Genomic DNA, 22,219 nt, shown 5'->3' with positions numbered 1-22,219 from the left:
AATATTATTTGAACAAAAATGCCCTTGTTTCACATGTTTGTTGGCCGGCGACCATTTGACCGACCAGCGAGTTCAGACTCTTATTTTGGACTAATTTGGGTATTTTATATCCTTATTTGAAATAATGTTTACTTTGAGCCGTTTTTTTGAGAAAATGAATCTTCTTTAGGCTCTTATTTGGATTTTTCCCATCAATTTGAATTATATGAATATCAATAATTTCCTTATTCGAGTCCTACAAACGAAAGCTCCTTCATTAAAAAACTATCTGTCTTAATATCACATACTATGGCTAGTGGAGAGGATAAGATTAGGGTAGATTACTCGCTACGAAACCCCATTTATGATAAGGATGAATGCTTATCTACTACAAAGCATGTAATCTCTTCATTTTTCCCCAAAAAGACAAGACAGATTTGTTAATTAACTTACCAAAAAAGAAGAAGATGCAATCTACCATTTTTAATTTTCTGCATTCACTTTCATTTTGGACATTTGAAATCTGACTTTTGTTTAATATTAAAGACTTTAAGACTTAATCCTCTTTAATCAACAGGGGTGAGCAATAGGAATGGCCAGGATTGGGAATTGCCCAGACCGGATCGAATCGGCCAATTCTGGGTGGTTTCCGAGGGCGTCGGTCCGATTCCTGATTCCAAAGATGGAACCGCCCAAGCTGGACCGATTATTATATTTTATTTCTTAAGAATATTTAAAGAACCTCTAATCACATATTCGCAATCACACTCGCTCTTTCCCTATTCCCTCTCAAGCTAGCTCTTTCCCTCTCACGGCTCTCATGCCTTGCACGCTCGCTCTTCCTCTCACGCCCTCTCACCCTCTCCCTCTCATGCCTCTCATGCTTTCCCTGTCATGCCTTGCATGCTCGCTCTTCCTCTCACGCCCTCTCACCCTCTCCCTCTCACGCCTCTCACGCTCGGCCTTTTACTCTTAGCTCTCACGCCTCTTTCACAATCACAAACCCTAATTGCTCTTTCCCTCTCATGCCTCTCTCGCTCGACTGTTACTCACAACTCACAGCCCTCTCAGTCACTCTCCCGTTTAGCTCTCTAATGGCGTCACCATCTCTCACTTGAATCGCGTCCCTCTCGCACGACTATAAGACAGTGCCACCTTCTCTCGTTTGAGTCGCGTCTCTGTCGCTCGAGCTTGACACCTCCATCTCGCGGTCTTATCTCGAGTCTCCACTCTCAACTCTCGCCTCCCTCTCTCGCTCTGTGTTTTGCATCTTATCAAGGTAATATCCAAATGCTTTGCTCTTTGCCGTTCTTCATACGGAATACAAATTATAGGCTAACAGGAATGTGAGGCTGCGTGATATTGCAGTTTAGGATTTTGCTTATAGCGGTGGAAATGTTTATGGTTTTTAGAACTCGTGAGGCTGCGACCGGTTCCATTGGACCACCCAAGGACCGGCCAGTTCGGTTCCAGGACCAAATGGTCCGGTTCCCAGTTCCTTTGATCTGGTTCCCGATTCTTGAGTGGGAACTGAATTGTCCAAGAACCGATTACCCGTATTAATCAATAGTTTTATTTTTCCATGTAGAAAGTATCTTCGAATGGTAAGTGTCAAATATGATCCATTTTTCCATGTATATCCAATTTCTTCCATAGGAGGAAGCAATCTAACCCTCGATTTAAAGGATTAACTTGCACGCATTTTCTACACCCAAAGTATTCACTCCCTTACGTTCCTCTTCCAAACCTGATCAGCATCATGTGTCCTGCAAAAACAAGCTCCAACAATATGAAGACTCCAATGCTCTTGACACTTCTCTCGGTCACTCAACTTCTTCTCATCACCATCCTCCCATTCGCATCCGCCAACCTCATCGACGACACATGCAAGAAGACGCCATACGCCGACTTCTGTGTCTCGGCTCTCAGATCCGACGGCCGGAGCTCCACCGCGGACACCACAACCCTAGGCCTAATCACGGTCGACAAGGTCAACGCGAACGCCAAGTCAACTCTGACTAAAATCCAGGACTTGCTCCGCAAATCCCCCGACCCAGGGACGAAGCAAGCGCTGACCTTTTGCGAGGAGTTGCACAAATTTGCCATAAGAGAGTTGGTGCCCTCGAGCAAGGATAGTTTGACATGAGGCGTATACAAATTCGCCGTGGACAACATGAAGCAAGCGGCGAGTCACGCGTCCGAATGCGAGGCAGGCTTTGGAGGCAAGTCGCCATTATCGCACTCGAACGATTATGAGAACAAGGCCGCCTCAGTGTCTTCCGCCATTGCCAGTTTACTGCTGTGAGCACTGATGATCAGTGAGATGGGTTTGTTAGATTAATAAAGGTTGTAGAAGAATGTTGAGCTCGGAAGCAAAATGAAAACTGAACCGTAGTTTTTCTTAATGGAAGTACAGTTTTTGTTTGATAATATTCTATGATTCGTGTCCAATACCAAAGCATGCTCATTCTAAAGCTCATCGATCTGGTAAGTAACATTTCCATGACCAAGCGCCTCACCACTAGCTAATAGATATATGCGTAGACAAATTACAACAATTCACGCCTCTCAAAAAAGCGTTGTGCGCTGGACGCATCATGTGTCCTTACACATGTAGATCGAAGCAAATCCGAGGTATAAATTTTCAAAATTCAAACATAGAGTGGGTTAGGCAATGTAAATTTACCCAGTGTCAGTCATGATATATCATATGCTTTCTGCTTCTTTGTGCACCTCAGTGTTGGGGAAAATATGATTGATTAAGAAGAAAAATAAAATCAGATTTTGAGACGTGATAACACGTTTTTTAAGAATTATTCAAAAGGAAACAATTGGAAACTATAATTGTATATTTTTAGAAAGGAAACGAAAAATGAAAGTTGAAAGAAGAGAACATAAATTTTGAATACATAGTAGCAAAAATATATATGAACAAGTACAATTTTTCGAAGGTTAAGAAGTCATGCTCGATCAGACACAATCTTCCAAATGTTCTAAGAGTGACTAATAACCGTTAGGCAAAATAATAAAAAATAACCGTAACTCTATTGTGAACGGTCACACTGTTTCAATAGGACAAAATAATTATTTAATAATAATAAATTCAAAATTTAATAAATAATAAATGAGGATTAGTGCCAATTATGATCTGCGAGCGCGCAAAGTGCTAAGGGTACCTAACAGTTGCGCCCACTAATTCCATGGTCTTCATTTATAAGAATAGAAGTTCTACATTGTTATATTGGCCCACACACTCCCAACTTTCCTACGTAGGACAAGACACTTTTTGTTTGTTTTTACGAACAAACTTCCAACACTAAGTGCGTGCGTGAGGGAGAACCGTCTAACTCGCTAGGCTTGATTTCATTATATACACATAAAGTATAACATTACCTTGATGGTGGCATCAATACGCAAAAGATCATATACTCTCATCGATCAAAAGGTATATATACTTTTGCAAATTATAAATGAAGACAAAATGATTGTTTACATGTCGAAACCACACAAGTGATAAATGGTAGGTGTCTCAAGACCAAACACTATACCCAAATCAAAACACGAACCGTCCCGAGCCGGCCCAAAATTATAAGGTATATTCGGTTCGGGTTTTACTATGTTCGGGTACACAGTTATAAAATAAGTTTTGTGATATGTTTCGGTTCATGTCTTAATTACCAACGCTTTTAAATTTATCAATTTTTGTTTGTTGACTCACCGACTTTATTTTCTACTGAGGAATCTAAAAGAACAAACAAATAAACGTTGGTAACTTACTCAAATAAACTAGAGATCAAAGCCAATTTACGTTTCTACCCAGAGCATGGATAGTCGCTTTTTTTTTTTCTGTTAAAGTTTGTATTTTTAATTTTTATTATGGACCTACTTATGCGGGTCCTTGCTTTAGGCATTTAGAGTGAAGGGACCCCCAAAAGAACCCCAACCCAAATGGCTTTAGGTCTCGATTCTGTGTGACCTGATCCAATTATGTGTTCTTGTCTCAAGATCTTCCTGAAAGCACTTGTTTCTTTGGCCTGTGATCTCATTGAACTGCATCTTTATAAGCCCTAAAGACATCTCAATATAATTTTGGGAACGGTGGAACTGCAGGAGGATAGTGGAGCACAGTACGTGGTCCGGCCGCTCAGTCGCGCCGAGGACGAGGACGAAGACAGCAGCGACTACCTGGAGCAACATGAGAACGGGTTGGAGCCAGAAGAAGACATCGAGGAAGACGATGAGGTCGAGGATGAAGAGGATGGAGTGGAAGAAGAGGAGGAGGTGGATGAAGATGGCGGTGGCAAGGTGGAGGATCCGCCCACGGAGAGGAAGAGGGCAGATAGAGACGATGAGGAGGATGATGATGATGATTCTGAGGACAGCGATGTCGATCATGAGAGACCTCCCAAGAGATGAGGGCCCTCGGCCCAGTTCCTGGCGATGGTCTTTAAGTCCATTAGGGATTTGATACACCTGTCTCCCTCTCTCTGTGGGGTTGAATTGTGATATTATGCTGGTGCTATATATAATGTTTAGGGGTAGATAAGAAAAACTATTTTTTCCTTTATCTTTTCTGTTTGCATAGGCTATGTGGGAAACAAGATGGTGGTTTAGATCTCTTTGTCAAATTCGATTGTAGATGACAAGGTGTTGAAGATTTCCATTTTTGCAGTATGGTGGTGCAATTGCAACTTCTCTTTCCATGGCGCTCTGTTGAAAATGCAAGATTTGCCCACTTGTTCTAAGGACTAGAGTTATATTTCTGAGCTGTCTTTTCTTTATCCCCACGATGATGATTCCTGTTGACCGCGCCAGTGGCTATGGCAGGGAAAATTACAGATTTCCCCACTTCTTTCTGTCTAATTTTTCATTTTAGTCCCACAAGTTTGACGATTTACCTCCTTCCCTCGATTTATCTGTAAAGACCTGCCTGTTTTCCTATATTCACCATGTTAACCCTTTGAATTCCAATTGAGCATACGATTTATGAATAACACGTGTGGAGCTTGACACCTCTAGCCACAGTGAGGGCAGACAAGGGCCGCGGGCGACCCCTTGCAGGCCTTAGTGAGGGCCGTCACACCCTTGATTCGCTAGGCCCGGCAAGGGCCTGGGTTAGGGCCGTGACCCTAGCCCCTGGCCGCGGCGAGGGCTTTATGGCCCTCGCCTAGAGGCCGGTGGGGGTTGCTGGCCCTCGCCCAATGGCCGACGGAGGTCGTTAGCACTCTACCACTTTGAACTAAAAAAGAAAAGAAAAGAAAAGAAAAGAAAAAGAAAAAGTAAAAAAATCAATAAAAATTTTAAAAATATAAAAAAATTATTAAAATTTATTCACGTCAGTGCCAGCTGTCGTTAGTTATGCCACGTAGGATGGCTGGGGTTGACTGAACTGCGACGTCAGCGATTTCCGATCAAAATTGATCGGATGAACTCAATTGGCAAAATATGAAAAGATTTAGAATTTAATTGGCAAAATTAAAAGGTTTAGGAATGAATTGACAGAAATGCAATATCTTTAAGACTTTTTTGACAGTTTTCCCTCCTAAACACTGGATCAACGTTCTTCTTTTATGTCTTTTTGGGTGTTTCATATGTTTGGTGCTATTCATCGTTTTAGATGCTGATTGTTTAAGGTTAAGAGCTTTGACTCTCCTTGTCTTCTGGAAAACTTCGTCGTTAAAAGTCTTCCACAATACACTATCGTATAATGCAAGGTCAGGTATGCATGGAACTACGTTATATTCGACGACTTCATCCCTTGTAGAGATCTGATTTAGCGGTTTTCTGCATGGGTTTTCTACGTATTTTTAAAGTTATTTTTCTTCAATTGTTCTTTCTTCAAAGAAAATAGGTTATTCATCTTCCGGGGGAGGTGGGATAAAAGCAATGAATATATGGGCCAAAACAGGGTGGTTGAGTTCAATATGTTCACAAAATATAAAACGCTCCCCCTTTATCTTCGAGTATGTAAACATAGGATGTTGATTAAGGGTGCGTTTATTTCGCGAAAAATGAACGAATTTAGAAAATATTTTCCTGAAAGTGATTACTTACGAGTAAGAATAAACGAAAAATATTTTTATCTTCCACTAAAATATTTATGTGTAAATTGTTGTCGATAATGAAAATATTTTTTATTAACTAATTGATAAAAGCAATTATTTTAGGAAAATGTTTTCCAAACCATTTATTTTTCGCAAAACAAATGGAGCCTAAGGTTTTCTTTATATTCCCATCTGTTTTTTTGCCATATGTAGCCAAAAAAATCAATTTTATAATGACTTTAAAAGGAAAATGGTCATCAAATTGTAGATGATCCGGCAGGTCCAAATGGTAATTTCCTCACCCAACTTTTCTTGCATATGTCTCTTTGAATGATGTTGCTTATTGCTTACTAGATACTAAGATTAGTCCATAAATCTAATGTACACATTGATGTGTCATATTCTTATAGGATGTGAAAATTTCTCATTCAATTGTTAACTTGATTCTATCGCATTGTTGAGGACATTAAATTTATGAACATCCCATTTTTCCTTTCCCCCTAATTTTAATCTATTTAAGTTTTGCAACCGTTCCACACTACATTAATCATATTTTGCCTCTATATGAGTGAAATCAAATGATTGAATTGAGCAGTATCCATGTACTATAGTGGATTGTACCATCTCTTCTACCAATACACACCCAAAGGGGTGGTGTGGGGCAACATAGTGTGCGCCCACTCGATGTCCAAGGACCTGGTTAACCGATAGGCCCTCCCTCCGGCCATCTACCCGACCAAGTCCTTCGACATTAACGGGTGCTGGTCCGGGTCCGTCACCATCCTCCCGGGTAACCGCCCTGTCATCCTCTACACCAGCAGGGACACCCAGTACCACCAGGTCCAGAACTATGCCGTCCTTGCCAATGCCTCCGACTCGTACTTCCACAAGTGGACCAAGCTCGACGACAACCCCTCGTCATCCCTAAACCCAGCATCAACGCCAGCGTCCGATCATTGCGTGGTTCGAGGGCGGGCACTGGATGAGCCTTGTTGGGAGCAGCAGGAAGAATCGGAGGATGACATATTTGTACAGATATGGAAAATAATCGGTGGCAAGATCTATTTACATGTTGCGGAGATGTCAAGTGGGATAATTGTATGCTCCTCTCACAATTTAGTAGGATTGAAAGCTGTCATTGAACCAGTTGATGGAACTATCATATATCATATTCGTAAATGTTATGTACACTAAACATGTTTTTGTTTTCATATGTTAGGTCAAAACTTGTATTTGAAATATTTTAAGCTTCTCGGCATCATTCAATTCATTTTTTCAATTGCACAATTATAGAGGGTGTGTAATGACTAGGTTAGGCTTTATCATTTGACAGCAACATGGTTATAACACGAAAATGGGAATTTCTTATGCACATATGTTGCACGTGTGTTGCACATATATTGCACGATTGTGCAGATCATATTTGTGCAGACCAAAATATATCATATTTGTAAATGTTATGTACACTAAACATGTTTTTGTTTTTCATATGTTAGGTCAGAACTTGTATTTGAAATATTTTAAGCTTCTCGACATCATTCAATTCATTTTTTCAATTGCACAATTATAGAGGGTGTGTAATGACTAGGTTAGGCTTTATCATTTGACAGGAACGTGGTTATAACACGAAAATGGGAATTTCTTATGCACATATGTTGCACTTGTGTTGCACATATATTGCACGATTGTGCATATCTTGATTGAAATATTATCTTAGAATATTTATCTAATAAAGCTTATTTTTCACATATTCTTGTTCAAAATACATCGAAATATACCGAAATTTCACAATTATTTCTTTTGCTTTATTATTGTCTACTTTCTGGACACGCCTCACTGTTGCTTTGATGCAGGCGATTCCAAGGAAAATATGGCTTGATAGCAATGGGAAACAACTGTTGCAATGGCGTGTTGAAGAGCTCAAGACTCTTCAGGGACAAAATGTTCACATGAGCAGCGTCAAGCTCAACAATGGTCAACACGTATGAGATTAAGGGAATCACAGCCGCTCAGGTTCACATATTTGCTCTATGATCTTCGTGCTTGTTTCCTATGTAAATTCGTTTACTTAGGACAAATTAGGATCTTGAAGATTTCTACGTAATAACACATGCTTCAGTGAAGAAAGCTCCTACAAGTTTATATTGTCATTGTGAATGTTCACACATCAGGATCATATACAGCCCAGTATTACCAGTAAGAAGTTCGTAATGTCCCTTCATGACTTTCTTGATCTATAGTTCCTCTTCTTTCTCTTCTCTCTCTTGACCAATGCTCCGGCTTCCATAACTCAAAAGATCAGCCATTGTGACACAGGTGTGTCGAGGTAGGCTGTGGATTGAATAGAGAAAGAAGGGCTCGTATTTGACAGATTTCGAGCAACCCCCAACCTTCTACTTGGCCACTCCTCTCTCTTCCGGCTCTAAGTAACCTTCTACTTGATCTATATCGAAATAGGCCAAAGAGAGGAAGAATAAAGTTGGAAATAATATCGGTGTTGATGTGGAGCATATAGGGACAGTAGTTTTGAATTTAGACTCTGGATTTCAGCTAGTTCTGAATAATGTCTTTTATGTTTCTGGATTTAGGAGAAACTTGATATCTCTTTCTTTGGCCTATTTCGATATAGCAGCTTTCAATGGGATAAAACGACCGATAGTATAACCTACCCTTTTATAGGCTAGAGAGGGGACCTAGCAAACCTTAATCATTAGTGCGTTAACTGGGCCGCTCCCATCACGGGCTTCAGTTAAACACAATTACCTACACTTTGCTGCTCAACTAGGCCTGTTATTTATAGATGCCGAAACCCAATTCAATAAGATCACTAAAGGGTACAACACATATATTGGAATATCCATTAACCCGAGTATTTAAAATAGAAAATCAATTAATTAATGTAAGCCCATATTATAGGAAGTTTCCAACATCATAACCTAAAGAAAAGGGAGAAAACAAGGTCATCAGAATGGCTTCCAGAAGAGTTTGTTTGTTCATAGGCCTTCTTTGCCTCATTTCTCTTTGCTTCACAGGTAATGCTAGCTTCTGCTTCATAACCCTTCATGGGGCTCGTTCTGTTTCAGTTTAGACCTCGGTTGAGACCCAGAAGACAAATTGTTTAACTATTTGTCGTGGATCAACCCAAAAAAAAAAAAAAAGACTAGTTGTTGTGGGGATGTCTTGATTTGATTGCTGAGATTTCTTGCATTCTTGTGTATCTCAGAAACATAAGTTGCGAGGGAGCTTGAGGAGAAACCGATTAAGAAAGTGGACATAGGGCCAAGTGCACAGTTCTCCTATGGCTACAATCAGACTTGCATTGACAAGGGGCTTCCCATGGGAGGGGCTTGCGAGGTTGGGGCTGAAGACAGGCGCCACAGGAAGTATCCATCCCTCCATGCTGTCCCAGTGAAGCACACCCACCGGACCGGCTACCACTTTCAACCTCCTAAAAACTGGATGACCGGTATGACTTCTTATTCGTCATTTTTTATGCTGATCGTTGAGGGTTAAAGAGCTTTGACTCGCCTCGTCTTCTGGAAAACTTGGTCTCTAAAAGTTATACATTATCATACAATGTAGGTCAGGTATGCATGGAACTACATTATATTCAACGACTTCATCCCTTGTAGACATATGCTTTAGCGATTTTCTGCATGGGTTTTCTGCGCATGTTGAAAGTCATTTTTCTTTCTTTAAAGAAAAGAGGCTACACATCTTCTGGGGGAGGTGGGATGGAAGTAATGAATATAGGGGCCAAAACAGGGTGGTTGAGTTCAATACGTTCACAAAACGTGTCATCTTTGAGCATGTAAAAATAGGAAGCTAACTAAGGTTTTCTTCATATTCCCGTCTGCTTGTTTGCCATACTTACTTAAAAAATCAATTTTATAATTGACATCAAACCATAGATGATGGCACTTAGTAGAAGGCAACATTTAATGGAGAGGCACCTTTGCCAGAATGATGACAAGAACTTGCTGGTCATATGCTTATTATAGGGAGCTGAGACCCGAGCCATCTCTCACCCACGCTCTCCTCCCATCTTGGTTTGCACTTTCTAATCACGAATTAGGGTAGAGATATGACCACATAGATTGTAATCGATCAAATTGAGCTGTGGAGAAATGCCGTAGTCTTTCTAAGGATGACGAACCACGACAATCGCATCATTTCCAAGTCATGGTTCGTCCGGTAAGCCATGCAGGACCACGCATACGATTGGTCATTGGAGGAGGTCTTGATCATCAATCGGTCTGTGGGGCCATCACACCATATAACTTTTGTTTCTTTCCTTTTGCTTTTTTTGTATTATTCCAATCAATTTCATGGTCAGGCAAAATTAAGATTGTTTTGCAAGCAAAAGTCTTGGTTTTGCACCTAGATGAATCCTTCATTGGCATTAGACTACTCGGACATTTAAAGGGTCTAGATTTTGTGCTGATTTCCCTAGCGAATGATCCCTTCGACAGTCCCATGACTTTCTGCCTTAAATGGTTCTTCTCGATCTTTCTTCGCTCTCTTCCTTTGTTGCTTCTTGGAGTCCTTGGGATGTAATGTCCGTCAAATGGTGGGAGAGCACAAAAGAAAAGAGGATGGGAATTGAACAATCGATATTGGAAGTGACCAGAAACTAGTGATTAAAGAAAAATATAGGAAGAAAATGTCATTGTAGATACATTTATTTAGCTTAAATCCCCGAAGTGCTGCATGGAAGAAGTTGAAAAACACAATGTAATACTTATGAAAAATGACCTAAACACAGCGGTTTTTTGCGCCTGGCTTAGCGTTATCCTCCTTGCCTTAGCTTGTGGACATAAACGTCTGCAAATTGTCTAGAAAATTGTCATGAGATTCATGGTTTGCTCATCAGAAGTGGTTGGGACTGCCGTCCCATGAAAACTGCCATGAGACATATATAAGATACAGCCTCGGTTGGTCCTCCCCTTCGAAAAGTTCATATCCACAAGTAGGCCGCAATGACATGTTGGGGTCGATTTCGAAGATAAGCTTTTAGTGCGACAACGATGGAGAGTCTCGTGTGCATCTTGTTGGGTCTCTGCTAGATCTTAGCACAAAAGTTAGTAAACAAGGATGAATTTAGGAAATAATCTTCGTAATGCTGTACGCCTGTTATTGGGAAAAAGGAGTCGTTAATGAGAACCCCATTTCCCGATTTATTTTCTTGATGCTATGATCCATGTTCCAAGGTTTCCGAATTTTTATTCATGTGATATCACCTGCTTCAACTAAACGCATCTTACTTTTTTCTTTGTTTGTTCTACTCTCCTGCCGTGGTCTACAAATCTCCACCTCCAAAATAATGATATGGCAGACCCAAATGGTAATTTTCTCTCCCAACTTTTCTTGCATGTCTCTTTGAATGATATTGCTTACTAGATGTAATGCATACATCCATGTGTCATATTCTTATAGGATGTCAAAAATTCTTATTTAAGTGTTAACTCGAATCTGTCACATTATTGAGTGCATCAATTTTATGAAAATCCCATTTTCCCTTTCTTCCTAATTTTAATCTAATGAACTTTTGCAACCATTTCACACTCCATTGACGATATTTTAAGTGAAATCAAATGATTGAATTGTGCAGGACCCATGTACTACAGGGGTTGTACCATCTCTTCTACCAATACAACCCCAAAGGGGAGGACTGGGGCAACATAGTGTGGGCACATTCGGTGTCCAAGGACCTGGTTAACTGGCAGGCCCTCCCTCCCGCCATCTACCCGACCAAGCCCTTCGACATTAATGGGTGCTAGTCAGGGTCCGCCACCATCCTCCCAGGCAATCGCCCTGTCATCCTCTACACCGGTTGGTACGTCCACAAACGCCAGGTCCAGAACTATGCCATCCTCGTCAATGCCTCCGACCCGTACCTCTGCGAGTGGATCAAGCCCAATGACAACCCCCTCATCGTCTCTGGACTTAGCATCAATGCCAGTGCCTTCCGCGACCCGACCACTGCGTGGTTCGAGGGCGGGCACTAGAAGATCCTCGTCGGTAGCAGTAGGAAGCATCGAGGGATGGCATATTTGTACAGGTATGGTGAATAATCATTGGCACAATCTATCTACACGACGCGGGGATGTCGGGTGGGATAATTTATCATTTGACCAGGACATAGTTGTAACATGAAAATGTGAATTTCATATGCAGGAGTAGGGATTTCATCCATTGGATCAAGACAAAGCACCCGCTGCACTCAGCGCCGGACACCGGCATGTGGGAGTGCCCCGACTTCTTCCCAGTTTTGAAGAACAGCACCAACGGGCTGGACACGTCGGTGCTCGGCCAGGGTGTAAATCACGTGTTGAAGGTCAGCCTTGATCTGACACGATTTGAGTATTACACAGTCGGGAGTTATCACCCTGATGAGGACAGGTATGTGCCCGGAAACACCTCGGCCGACGGGTGGAGCGGCCTGAGGTATGATTATGGCAACTTCTACGCTTCGAAGACATTCTTCGACCTGGCCAAAAATCGGAGGCTCCTGTGGGGTTGGGCCAATGAGTCCTATGATGTCCTCAAGGGATGGGCTGGGATTCAGGTGATTAAATAGATTTACTCTATCATCTTTTGGGGGTAATCTATTCATTTTCTTGATTTGGATGTTGTTACATTCTTTTGCTTTGATGCAGGCAATTCCAAGGAAATTATGGCTTGATAGCCATGGGAAGCAACTGTTGGAATGGCCCGTCGAAGAGCTGGAGACTCTGCGGGGTCAAAAGGTTCACATGAGCAGTGTCGAGCTCAACAATGGTGAACTTGTCGAGATTAGAGGAATCACAGCTGCTCAGGTTCAAATTTTGCACTATGATCTTTAGTTCAGTGTGCCAAAATTTGATTGATGATTCTTCCTGACTGCGTCTTAGTGCTTGTTTCCTATGTTGATTCGTTTACGTAGGACAAATTAGTATTTAGAAGATTACAACATAATAACACATGCTTAGTGAAAAAGCTTTTACTAGTTTATATTGTCCCTGTGAATGTTCACAGGCTGATGTGGACATGCTTTTCTCATTCTCGAGCCTGGAAGGGGCCGACCAATTCAATTCCAGCTGGTTGAATGCTCAAGACCTTTGCGGCCATAAGGGCTCGGGAGTTCCAGGCACGGTTGGACCTTTTGGGCTCCTGACGCTGGCGTCTGAGTACCTGGAGGAGTTCACCCCGGTCTTTTTCAGGATCTTCAAAGCCAATGAGCAAAACAAGCACAAAGTCCTCATGTGCTCTGATGCAAGGAGGTCTGTCATAATTAATTTCATTTTATTCGATTTTTCTTGTTCATAATAAGCTTCCTGATGGACCAACTTTGTGATTACGTCTTTAATTCCTCGTTTTGGGTTTAAATGCAGCTCGTCTCTAGAATCAGAAATTTATAAACCATCTTTTGCTGCTTTCTTGGACATTGATTCGAGTGAAAGGAACATTTCTCTTAGGAGTCTGGTAAATGATACGATCAATCATCAATCATTAAATCATTTCTTGTCCTAGTTGGAGGGTTGCGAAATCGCCAAAATTGGATGGAATTTAGTGAATGTGCATCCATTCAATTGTAATTGTAATGTTGGATATGAATGTCCAGATCGATCATTCCGTGGTGGAGAGCTTTGAGGCCGGAGGTAAGACGTGCATCACATCTAGGGTGTACCCCACTCTTGCGGTGTTCAACAACGCCCGTCTCTTCGCCTTCAATAATGGGACTCGGACAATCATGATCGAGACTCTGGACGCCTGGAGCATGAACCAGCCTGCGATGAACCACGCTATTTCAGGTTTATTTTAGATGCGCCCATGTCTCACCACACGAGAGGATACTTTTAAGCGAGTCATCACCTCGAGGCATTACCCTCTTTTATCTAATTAATTCCCTGGTTTATATTTTTAGATGTGAGAACTTATATATGCACCCTGAAGTGCCTTGAGCTATGTTAAACTTATTTGTTGGAAAAATTTATGGTATCAAGCAATGGAAAGCTTCGTTTTCCACCCCGCAGTGATGCTGCTCGCGGGGTGATGATTAATGAAAATAGTCTGAAGTATCTCTACAAGCCCTTGTCACCATAGGCAATTGGTAGTTGTCAGGTTGAGCTCCCGAACGAATGGGCTCCCCGAAAGTCCCATAACACCTGAAACTAGGTCTTCTTTGAGTCATTGCACCAAACAGGGTATATGCATCTCCTAGAGTTCTATGGTAAGAAAACATACAAAGGAGCTTGTTCACTACGAACAGGTTATGGAGCATCCCAGTGACGGTGATGAGCGTTTGATGTGTGGTGGGCTTTATTTTGCCTGGTAGTATTAGAATTATGGCCAATTAAAAGAATAGTCGGTCTTGTATCTCTTGTAAATTAGCACAACTACAAGACATTCAAATATCAAATGCTCTGTTTTGCTGATGATGAGATATAAGAGACACGAATCCTCTCAATTCCGTGTTACACAAAGACAAAGGGAATGCCTAGATTCTGGAGGCCTTTACAATCCAATCCGCTAATTTATTTGATTCTTTAGAACGATAGACTAAACTAAGGTTTGGGAAGTGGGCCAGAAGAATTTTACATTCAATGATAAGAGCCTCCACTTCCCATGAACAGAGAGAAATACCCAGCAGACAACTTTTCAAGCTCAAGTTGTCGTGTCAATAATGTAGTTCAGTTCTGAACTTGAAGTGAAGTGCTTGAGAGTTCGAAGCAAAGCTAAGGTTTCTACTTGAAGAGGTCCTCACTTGTCGCGCGAATCCATCGATAGTCTTGCCTTTGAAGTCGTGACAAACGCAAGCAATGGCGCCTTCCGTCGATTCCTCCCTGTGCAATCTATCAATGTTCAGTTTCAACGTTCCTGGTCTGGGTGATTTCCATTGTACGTGTAAGTCCTCTAAATCTTGATCTCTCCCTAGATTTCAACTATTCCACTTCTGATAATTTTGATGATTGGCAACAGCTGAAGCAATTACCATGGCAGGGTCTTGGTGCCTGTTCTTGAAGGCAGAGGAGTTTCGAGCAAGCTAAATATGTTTGGAGTAGGGCTGCCATAAGCTCAAAGGGCAGAGGCGTTGAGGTGAGATTTTCGTAGTTCAATGGCCATTCTTCAATTCTAGTCACTTGTTTGTCTGAGATCTGGATGTTGAGTTTCGTATGTTCGGGTACTATTTTCCTATTAAACAGATTAACTCTAGTCGATAGGGCGTTTTGACAAACACTCCATTTAAATAATATGATTTTAGACTGTGTTTTCAATTTCCACACCATATTCCAAAGCTTTTTAGGGGTCTGGTAGGAGGATGAGGCTTGGTTTATGTTCTGTTTGGTCTCTGTCTCTCTTAGTTGGTTATAGCCGCTCTTGACTGAGTTGCATCCTGACTGATTGCATGTCCAGAATAGCTTGTCTACTGTTGATGTTGTTGATAGAGGAATTGCTAGAATGTCATTCATTGTCTGCTAATCGTAGAAGTTCTGCTGTAGCTGCTCGTTGCACTGTGCCTCCCTTGTTCTGATCGGTTCTGCCCCTATATTCATTGTAATTTGTAGGTCCCCCTAGTGTGCCTCTTTTGAGCCATATGTCTTCTTTGATTTTGATTTGCTGCCCATGTCCAACATCCCATCTTACCTCCTTCGAGATGGCGTCTCTACCCATTATTAGACTTAGCCATCTCCACGATGGGCAATAGCCCTTCACCTCATGCCAGAAATCGCTATGAGAGAAGTAAATTCCTTTCAATACTTCACTCCACAACGCATTTTGGCTCGAGTGACCCTTCAAGCTTGTTTGCCCAACATAGCTCTGTTAAAAGTAAGGTCTCTAAAGCCCAAACCACATGTGTCTTTCTCGTGCTTCATCATATCCCATCTCTTCCAATGTAGCCTAGCTTTGGAGGCATGTGTTTTCCACCAGAAAGATGCTATCTTTTGGTCAATAGCCCTGCAAATACATACTGAAATTTGAAGATTGACATGGCATAATGTAGTAAATCGTGCACCATTGCTTTGATTAAAATCTCATTTCCCGCTTTGGATATATACTTTTCTTTCCACCCTTCCAACTTTATGTTTACTCTTGTCATGATTAATGCAAACATCTACTTTTTAGTCTGGCCCCAATTCGAAAGGGTTCCCAAATACTTTTCTGTTTCGTCAATTTTCGGGACTCTCATCTCCTGAGCCATGTTTTTTCTCAATAGATATGGACATCCAGTGCTAAAGCAAATCCCTGATTTGTCCAGATTGATCTCCTGGCCTTAGCATGTCAATATTAATGTAGGATAGAATCTAGATTTTGACATTACCTAACCTTCCGCAAACAACAGGTGGGTTTATGTGGGACAATTCATATTTAGTCTTGTACCTTTGAAGCGTACATCTTCAACTGCCTTTTGCGTAAGGAAGGATGACATGTTTGCAACAATTATAATTAAGTAGAGAGATAATGGGTCACCCTAACGAAGTCCTCTCGATGGCTTAAAATAGGGAAGAGGTTTCCCGTTGAATTAACACAAAGAGGGATTGTAGTGACGCATTCCATGACCCATGATACCCATATTCCAATGAACCCAACTTCAACATACATGCTTCTAGGAAATTCCATTCAAATTTTTTCTTCTCTTTCTGATTCTGAGTTGATGTAGAATGTCTTTAACCACAATTACATTAGCTTGGATCTATTTGTGGCTCACGAAGGCACTCTGCTCCATTGTTATCAAATTTGGGAGCCAGATTTTAGGCAATTCGCCAAAACTGCGAATATGACTTTGTAGGTAAAGTTGCCAAGCTGGTAGGTTCGAAATTGATCTATCTTCTTAGGATTAGGATTTTTGGGGTTAAGAGCAATATGGGTTTTATTCAGATCTGGGTCTAGAGAGCCGGTGTTCAAAAAAGGCCTCGCCAGATTAAAAACATTATGTTGAATAATTTTCCAATGGTTTTGGTAGAGCTGACCAATTAGCCCATCTGGTCCAGGTGCTTTCAGAGCGCCCAATTGGAAAGTTGTTTCCTTTACGTCATGCATCGTTACACTTCTCAGAAAGCTTTGGTTCATATGGTCTATGACCAAACAGGGACCTTGGTCTAGCACTGGCTAAAAGTTTCATGAGTTCATTGTGCTATTAATGACTGAAAGAAATCCACTGTTGTTTGCTTCAGTTTTTCCAGATCTCGGATCCACTCATCTTCCGTGATTTTCAAACATAGAGATCTTGTTTCTTCGCTCCTCTGGACATGGTTGCATGGAAATACTATGTATTCTTGTCGCCCCAGTTCAGCTAGTTCATTCTTGAGTGCATACCTTGATACATTTCTTCTTATTTCTATAGCTCTTCAATTTGCAGGTTCAATTGCTGTACCCTCTCCCTGTTGTAGTTCAAATCCTGAGCATTTGTGATATCTAGAGATCCCTTTTCAGGGACCTTATTTGGCTTTGAGCATTGGAGAATTTTTCTTGCTCCATTGCGAAAGGGCTCGTGATACCTTCTGTAATTGTGGAGTAAAGTTACACTTTCTGTTTCGGGGGTGCTCTACATTGATTGTACAACTTTTGCACATTCTTCATCTTCCAATCAATATGCTTCGAATTTGAATTCCCTCTTTCTTTTTACTGTTTCTGCCAAGAGTGTCAACAGCATGGGGCTATGATCAGAGCCAATCATTGGTAAAGCATAGACTTCGGCATTTTGGGAACATCACTCTACATTCTACATTACATGGAATTCTGGCTACTCTTTCCTTCACATAAGTACCCCATCCCTGTTGTTTGCCTATGTAAATGCACATCCCTTGCCTTTGAGGTCCATGAGAGAACAATCTAGAGAGTCCCGAAAAGCAGCTAACTTGTAGCATTCAGCCATGCGTTTGACTTCCTTTTCCCAAGGATACAAAATTTCATTAGAATCGCCCATAGAGATTCAAGGAAGCTGGTTGGAACGACTTTCTTTATATTTTCCCAGAGTTGGAGCCTTTCTTGATATAAAGGTAATGCATGGACAAAGGTAATTCTCTATTTTTTTTTTACTATCATTTTCCTTTGCATAATTTGTCTAAGACCCAAACATTCTTGGAACATGAAATACACGAAAACAATACTTGTTACCTTATTTGTGTCGAAAAGTTATTATACATCAATAAGGTTGATCCGACAATGACCTCTCGGAGCCCCATCTCCATCCCTACAATTGGCAGTGGCATGATGATTATGACATTAGTCTTCAAGCCAAAGCTTGCCATTGCTATTCGAGATCGACCATGGTCCTGGCCTGCAGCTATCTTGCTCTAGTGAGTTCCGTGTGAGTAGTGCTTGGAATGATCTTAGACAACAGAGGAATAAAGGTGGGTTGGTGCCAACTGATCTGGTTCAATCCTGAGGTGGAGACTAGGGAGTAACTCCACATGATGACTCTATTCCCTAGAGATTGGACTGTTGAATCATCTTAAGAATAATGGTTAAGTTATGGAATCATCGCTTTGAACTAGAGGTATGATTCCACAAAACTCTCAACCGAGTTCCTTTCAAGTTACGTTCCAAACAGGCCACAAAAAACAAAAAGTTATGCTCCAAACCAACTTTATGCAAGACACCCTCGAGATCGAACAAAAATAGATTACCACTCTCCGACAGAACCACACTGAATTCAGGCAACTTCGGGCACCAACAAGCATGCACAATAGGACAAGTCTTGAAAACCTTACTACCCAAAAAGACCAAGACCAGTACCCTGGAATTTCCGCCACTTCTCACAAAAAACCAATGCATTGAGTACTACATTGTATATGCCAATAGATACCCGACACTGCTCAACCCGCGATTCCTCGAATCTCGAATTGAATTAATAGCAGTCCTGACAATGGAGCAATTAAATCTCTTCTTGGACCTAAAAACATCACTATCCTCACCAATCTTGACCATAAACTTCCCATCCTCCACAGGCAAAATCAAACCCAATTTTGTCAGAATTAGCACCTGTTGGGAAGAACAGAGTCACCTCGCTAGTGTCCGAGCAACAAAGGAAATGGGGTTGGGTGTGTGCGCGAAAGCCTCGTCGGTCCGCTCGGGCCGAACAAAGCTTCGATTTTGGAGGAGGAACCGAAGAGGTAGTCTTGAGGAATCAGTGAGGAGACTTGAAGATGGTGTTAATTAGGAAGACTTGCATTCTCGGTTGAAGTCCATGGTCGTCCAAGAGCTCGAGGTCCGAACATCAGAAAATGGACTGAGATTGCTGAGAAAGTCTTGGTAAGGGAAGGAACATAACTTGGACTTGAGTTCGGACATGTCTACCAAAAGAAAAATCCAACATGAATTCGACTCTTCTTTTTATTTAAAATATTATTTGAACAAAAATGCCCTTGTTTCACATGTTTGTTGGCCGGCGACCATTTGACCGACCAGCGAGTTCAGACTCTTATTTTGGACTAATTTGGGTATTTTATATCCTTATTTGAAATAATGTTTACTTTGAGCCGTTTTTTGAGAAAATGAATCTACTTTAGTCTCTTATTTGGATTTTTCCCATCAATTTGAATTATATGAATATCAATAATTTCCTTATTCGAGTCCTACAAACGAAAGCTCCTTTATTAAAAAACTATCTGTCTTAATATCACATACTATGGCTAGTGGAGAGGATAAGATTAGGGTAGATTACTCGCTACGAAACCCCATTTATGATAAGGATGAATGCTTATCTACTACAAAGCATGTAATCTCTTCATTTTTCCCCAAAAAGACAAGACAGATTTGTTAATTAACTTACCAAAAAAGAAGAAGATGCAATCTACCATTTTTAATTTTCTGCATTCACTTTCATTTTGGACATTTGAAATCTGACTTTTGTTTAATATTAAAGACTTTAAGACTTAATCCTCTTTAATCAACAGGGGTGAGCAATAGGAATGGCCGGGATTGGGAATTGCCCAGACCGGATCGAATCGGCCAATTCTGGGTGGTTTCCGAGGGCGTCGGTCCGATTCCTGATTCCAAAGATGGAACCGCCCAAGCTGGACCGATTATTATATTTTATTTCTTAAGAATATTTAAAGAACCTCTAATCACATATTCGCAATCACACTCGCTCTTTCCCTATTCCCTCTCAAGCTAGCTCTTTCCCTCTGACGCCTCTCATGCCTTGCACGCTCGCTCTTCCTCTCACGCCCTCTCACCCTCTCCCTCTCACGCCTCTCATGCTTTCCCTGTCATGCCTTGCACGCTCGCTCTTCCTCTCACGCCCTCTCACCCTCTCCCTCTCACGCCTCTCACACCTCTCACGCTCGGCCTTTTACTCTTAGCTCTCACGCCTCTTTCACAATCACAAACCCTAATTGCTCTTTCCCTCTCATGCCTCTCTCGCTCGACTGTTACTCACAACTCACAGCCCTCTCAGTCACTCTCCCGTTTAGCTCTCTAATGGCGTCACCATCTCTCACTTGAATCGCGTCCCTCTCGCACGACTATAAGACAGTGCCACCTTCTCTCGTTTGACTCGCGTCTCTGTCGCTCGAGCTTGACACCTCCATCTCACGGTCTTATCTCGAGTCTCGACTCTCGACTCTCACCTCCCTCTCTCGCTCTGTGTTTTGCATCTTATCAAGGTAATATCCAAATGCTTTGCTCTTTGCCGTTCTTCATACGGAATACAAATTATAGGCTAACAGGAATGTGAGGCTGCGTGATATTGCAGTTTAGGATTTTGCTTATAGCGGTGGAAATGTTTATGGTTTTTAGAACTCGTGAGGCTGCGACCGGTTCCATTGGACCACCCAAGGACCGGCCAGTTCGATTCCAGGACCAAATGGTCCGGTTCCCAGTTCCTTTGATCTGGTTCCCGATTCTTGAGTGGGAACTGAACTGTCCGAGAACCGATTACCCGTATTAATCAATGGTTTTATTTTTCCATGTAGAAAGTATCTTCGAATGGTAAGTGTCAAATATGATCCATTTTTCCATGTATATCCAATTTCTTCCATAGGAGGAAGCAATCTAACCCTCGATTTAAAGGATTAACTTGCACGCATTTTCTACACCCAAAGTATTCACTCCCTTACGTTCCTCTTCCAAACCTGATCAGCATCATGTGTCCTGCAAAAACAAGCTCCAACAATATGAAGACTCCAATGCTCTTGACACTTCTCTCGGTCACTCAACTTCTTCTCATCACCATCCTCCCATTCGCATCCGCCAACCTCATCGACGACACGTGCAAGAAGACGCCATACGCCGACTTCTGTGTCTCGGCTCTCAGATCCGACCGCCGGAGCTCCACCGCGGACACCACAACCCTAGGCCTAATCACGGTCAACAAGGTCAACGCGAACGCCAAGTCAACTCTGACTAAAATCCAGGACTTGCTCCGCAAATCCCCCAACCCAGGGACGAAGCAAGCGCTGACCTTTTGCGAGGAGTTGTACAAATTTGGCATAAGAGAGTTGGTGCCCTCGAGCAAGGATAGTTTGACATGAGGCGTGTACAAATTCTCCGTGGACAACATGAAGCAAGCGGCGAGTCACGCGTCCGAATGCGAGGCAGGCTTTGGAGGCAAGTCGCCATTATCGCACTCGAACGATTATGAGAACAAGGCCGCCTCGGTGTCTTCTGCCATTGCCAGTTTACTGCTGTGAGCACTGATGATCAGTGAGATGGGTTTGTTAGATTAATAAAGGTTGTAGAAGAATGTTAAGCTCGGAAGCAAAACGAAAACTGAACCGTAGTTTTTCTTAATGAAAGTGCAGTTTTTGTTTGATAATATTCTATGATTCGTGTCCAATACCAAAGCATGCTCATTCTAAAGCTCATCGATATGGTAAGTAACATTTCCATGACCAAGCGCCTCACCACTAGCTAATAGATATATGCGTAGACAAATTACAACAATTCACGCCTCTCAAAAAAGCGTTGTGCACTGGACGCATCATGTGTCCTTACACATGTAGATCGAAGCAAATCCGAGGTATAAATTTTCAAAATTCAAACATAGAGTGGGTTAGGCAATGTAAATTTACCCAGTGTCAGTCATGATATATCATATGCTTTCTGCTTCTTTGTGCACCTCAGTGTTAGGGAAAATATGATTGATTAAGAAGAAAAATAAAATCAAATTTTGAGAGGTGATAACAATCTCTTTAAAGAATTATTCAAAAGGAAATAATTGGAAACTATGACTGTATATTTTTAGAAAGGAAACGAAAAATGAAAGTTGA

General features: G+C 41.7%; 1 protein-coding gene, 1 long non-coding RNA gene and 3 pseudogenes across 2 annotated transcripts; 4 read left to right on the top strand and 1 right to left on the bottom strand.

Annotated features, from left to right (window-relative positions):
* The first annotated feature begins 1,008 nt into the window (after positions 1-1,008).
* Positions 1,009-21,838, top strand: LOC130138459 (cell wall / vacuolar inhibitor of fructosidase 1-like; annotated as a pseudogene).
* Positions 3,377-4,395, top strand: LOC115662760 (uncharacterized). Its single transcript, XM_030584865.1, has 2 exons — positions 3,377-3,424; positions 4,090-4,395. The coding sequence occupies exons 1-2, from the start codon at positions 3,377-3,379 to the stop codon at positions 4,393-4,395; spliced, it is 354 nt and encodes a 117-aa protein (XP_030440725.1).
* Positions 8,946-15,286, top strand: LOC130138461 (beta-fructofuranosidase, insoluble isoenzyme 1-like; annotated as a pseudogene).
* Positions 19,973-20,286, bottom strand: LOC130138462 (uncharacterized). The gene is made up of 2 exons (XR_008816866.1): positions 20,200-20,286; positions 19,973-20,162 (listed from the first exon to the last, which is right to left on the bottom strand). It is a non-coding gene; the product is annotated as an uncharacterized LOC130138462 (long non-coding RNA).
* Positions 20,415-21,779, top strand: LOC130138460 (cell wall / vacuolar inhibitor of fructosidase 1-like; annotated as a pseudogene).
* Positions 21,839-22,219: the final 381 nt, after the last annotated feature.

The sequence above is a fragment of the Syzygium oleosum genome, unplaced genomic scaffold, assembly GCF_021117445.2.
Source record: "Syzygium oleosum isolate NSW1041296 unplaced genomic scaffold, Sole_v2.1 Sole_v2.06, whole genome shotgun sequence".
NCBI lineage: Eukaryota > Viridiplantae > Streptophyta > Magnoliopsida > Myrtales > Myrtaceae > Syzygium > Syzygium oleosum.
This window is presented reverse-complemented; position numbering and strand designations above follow the sequence as displayed.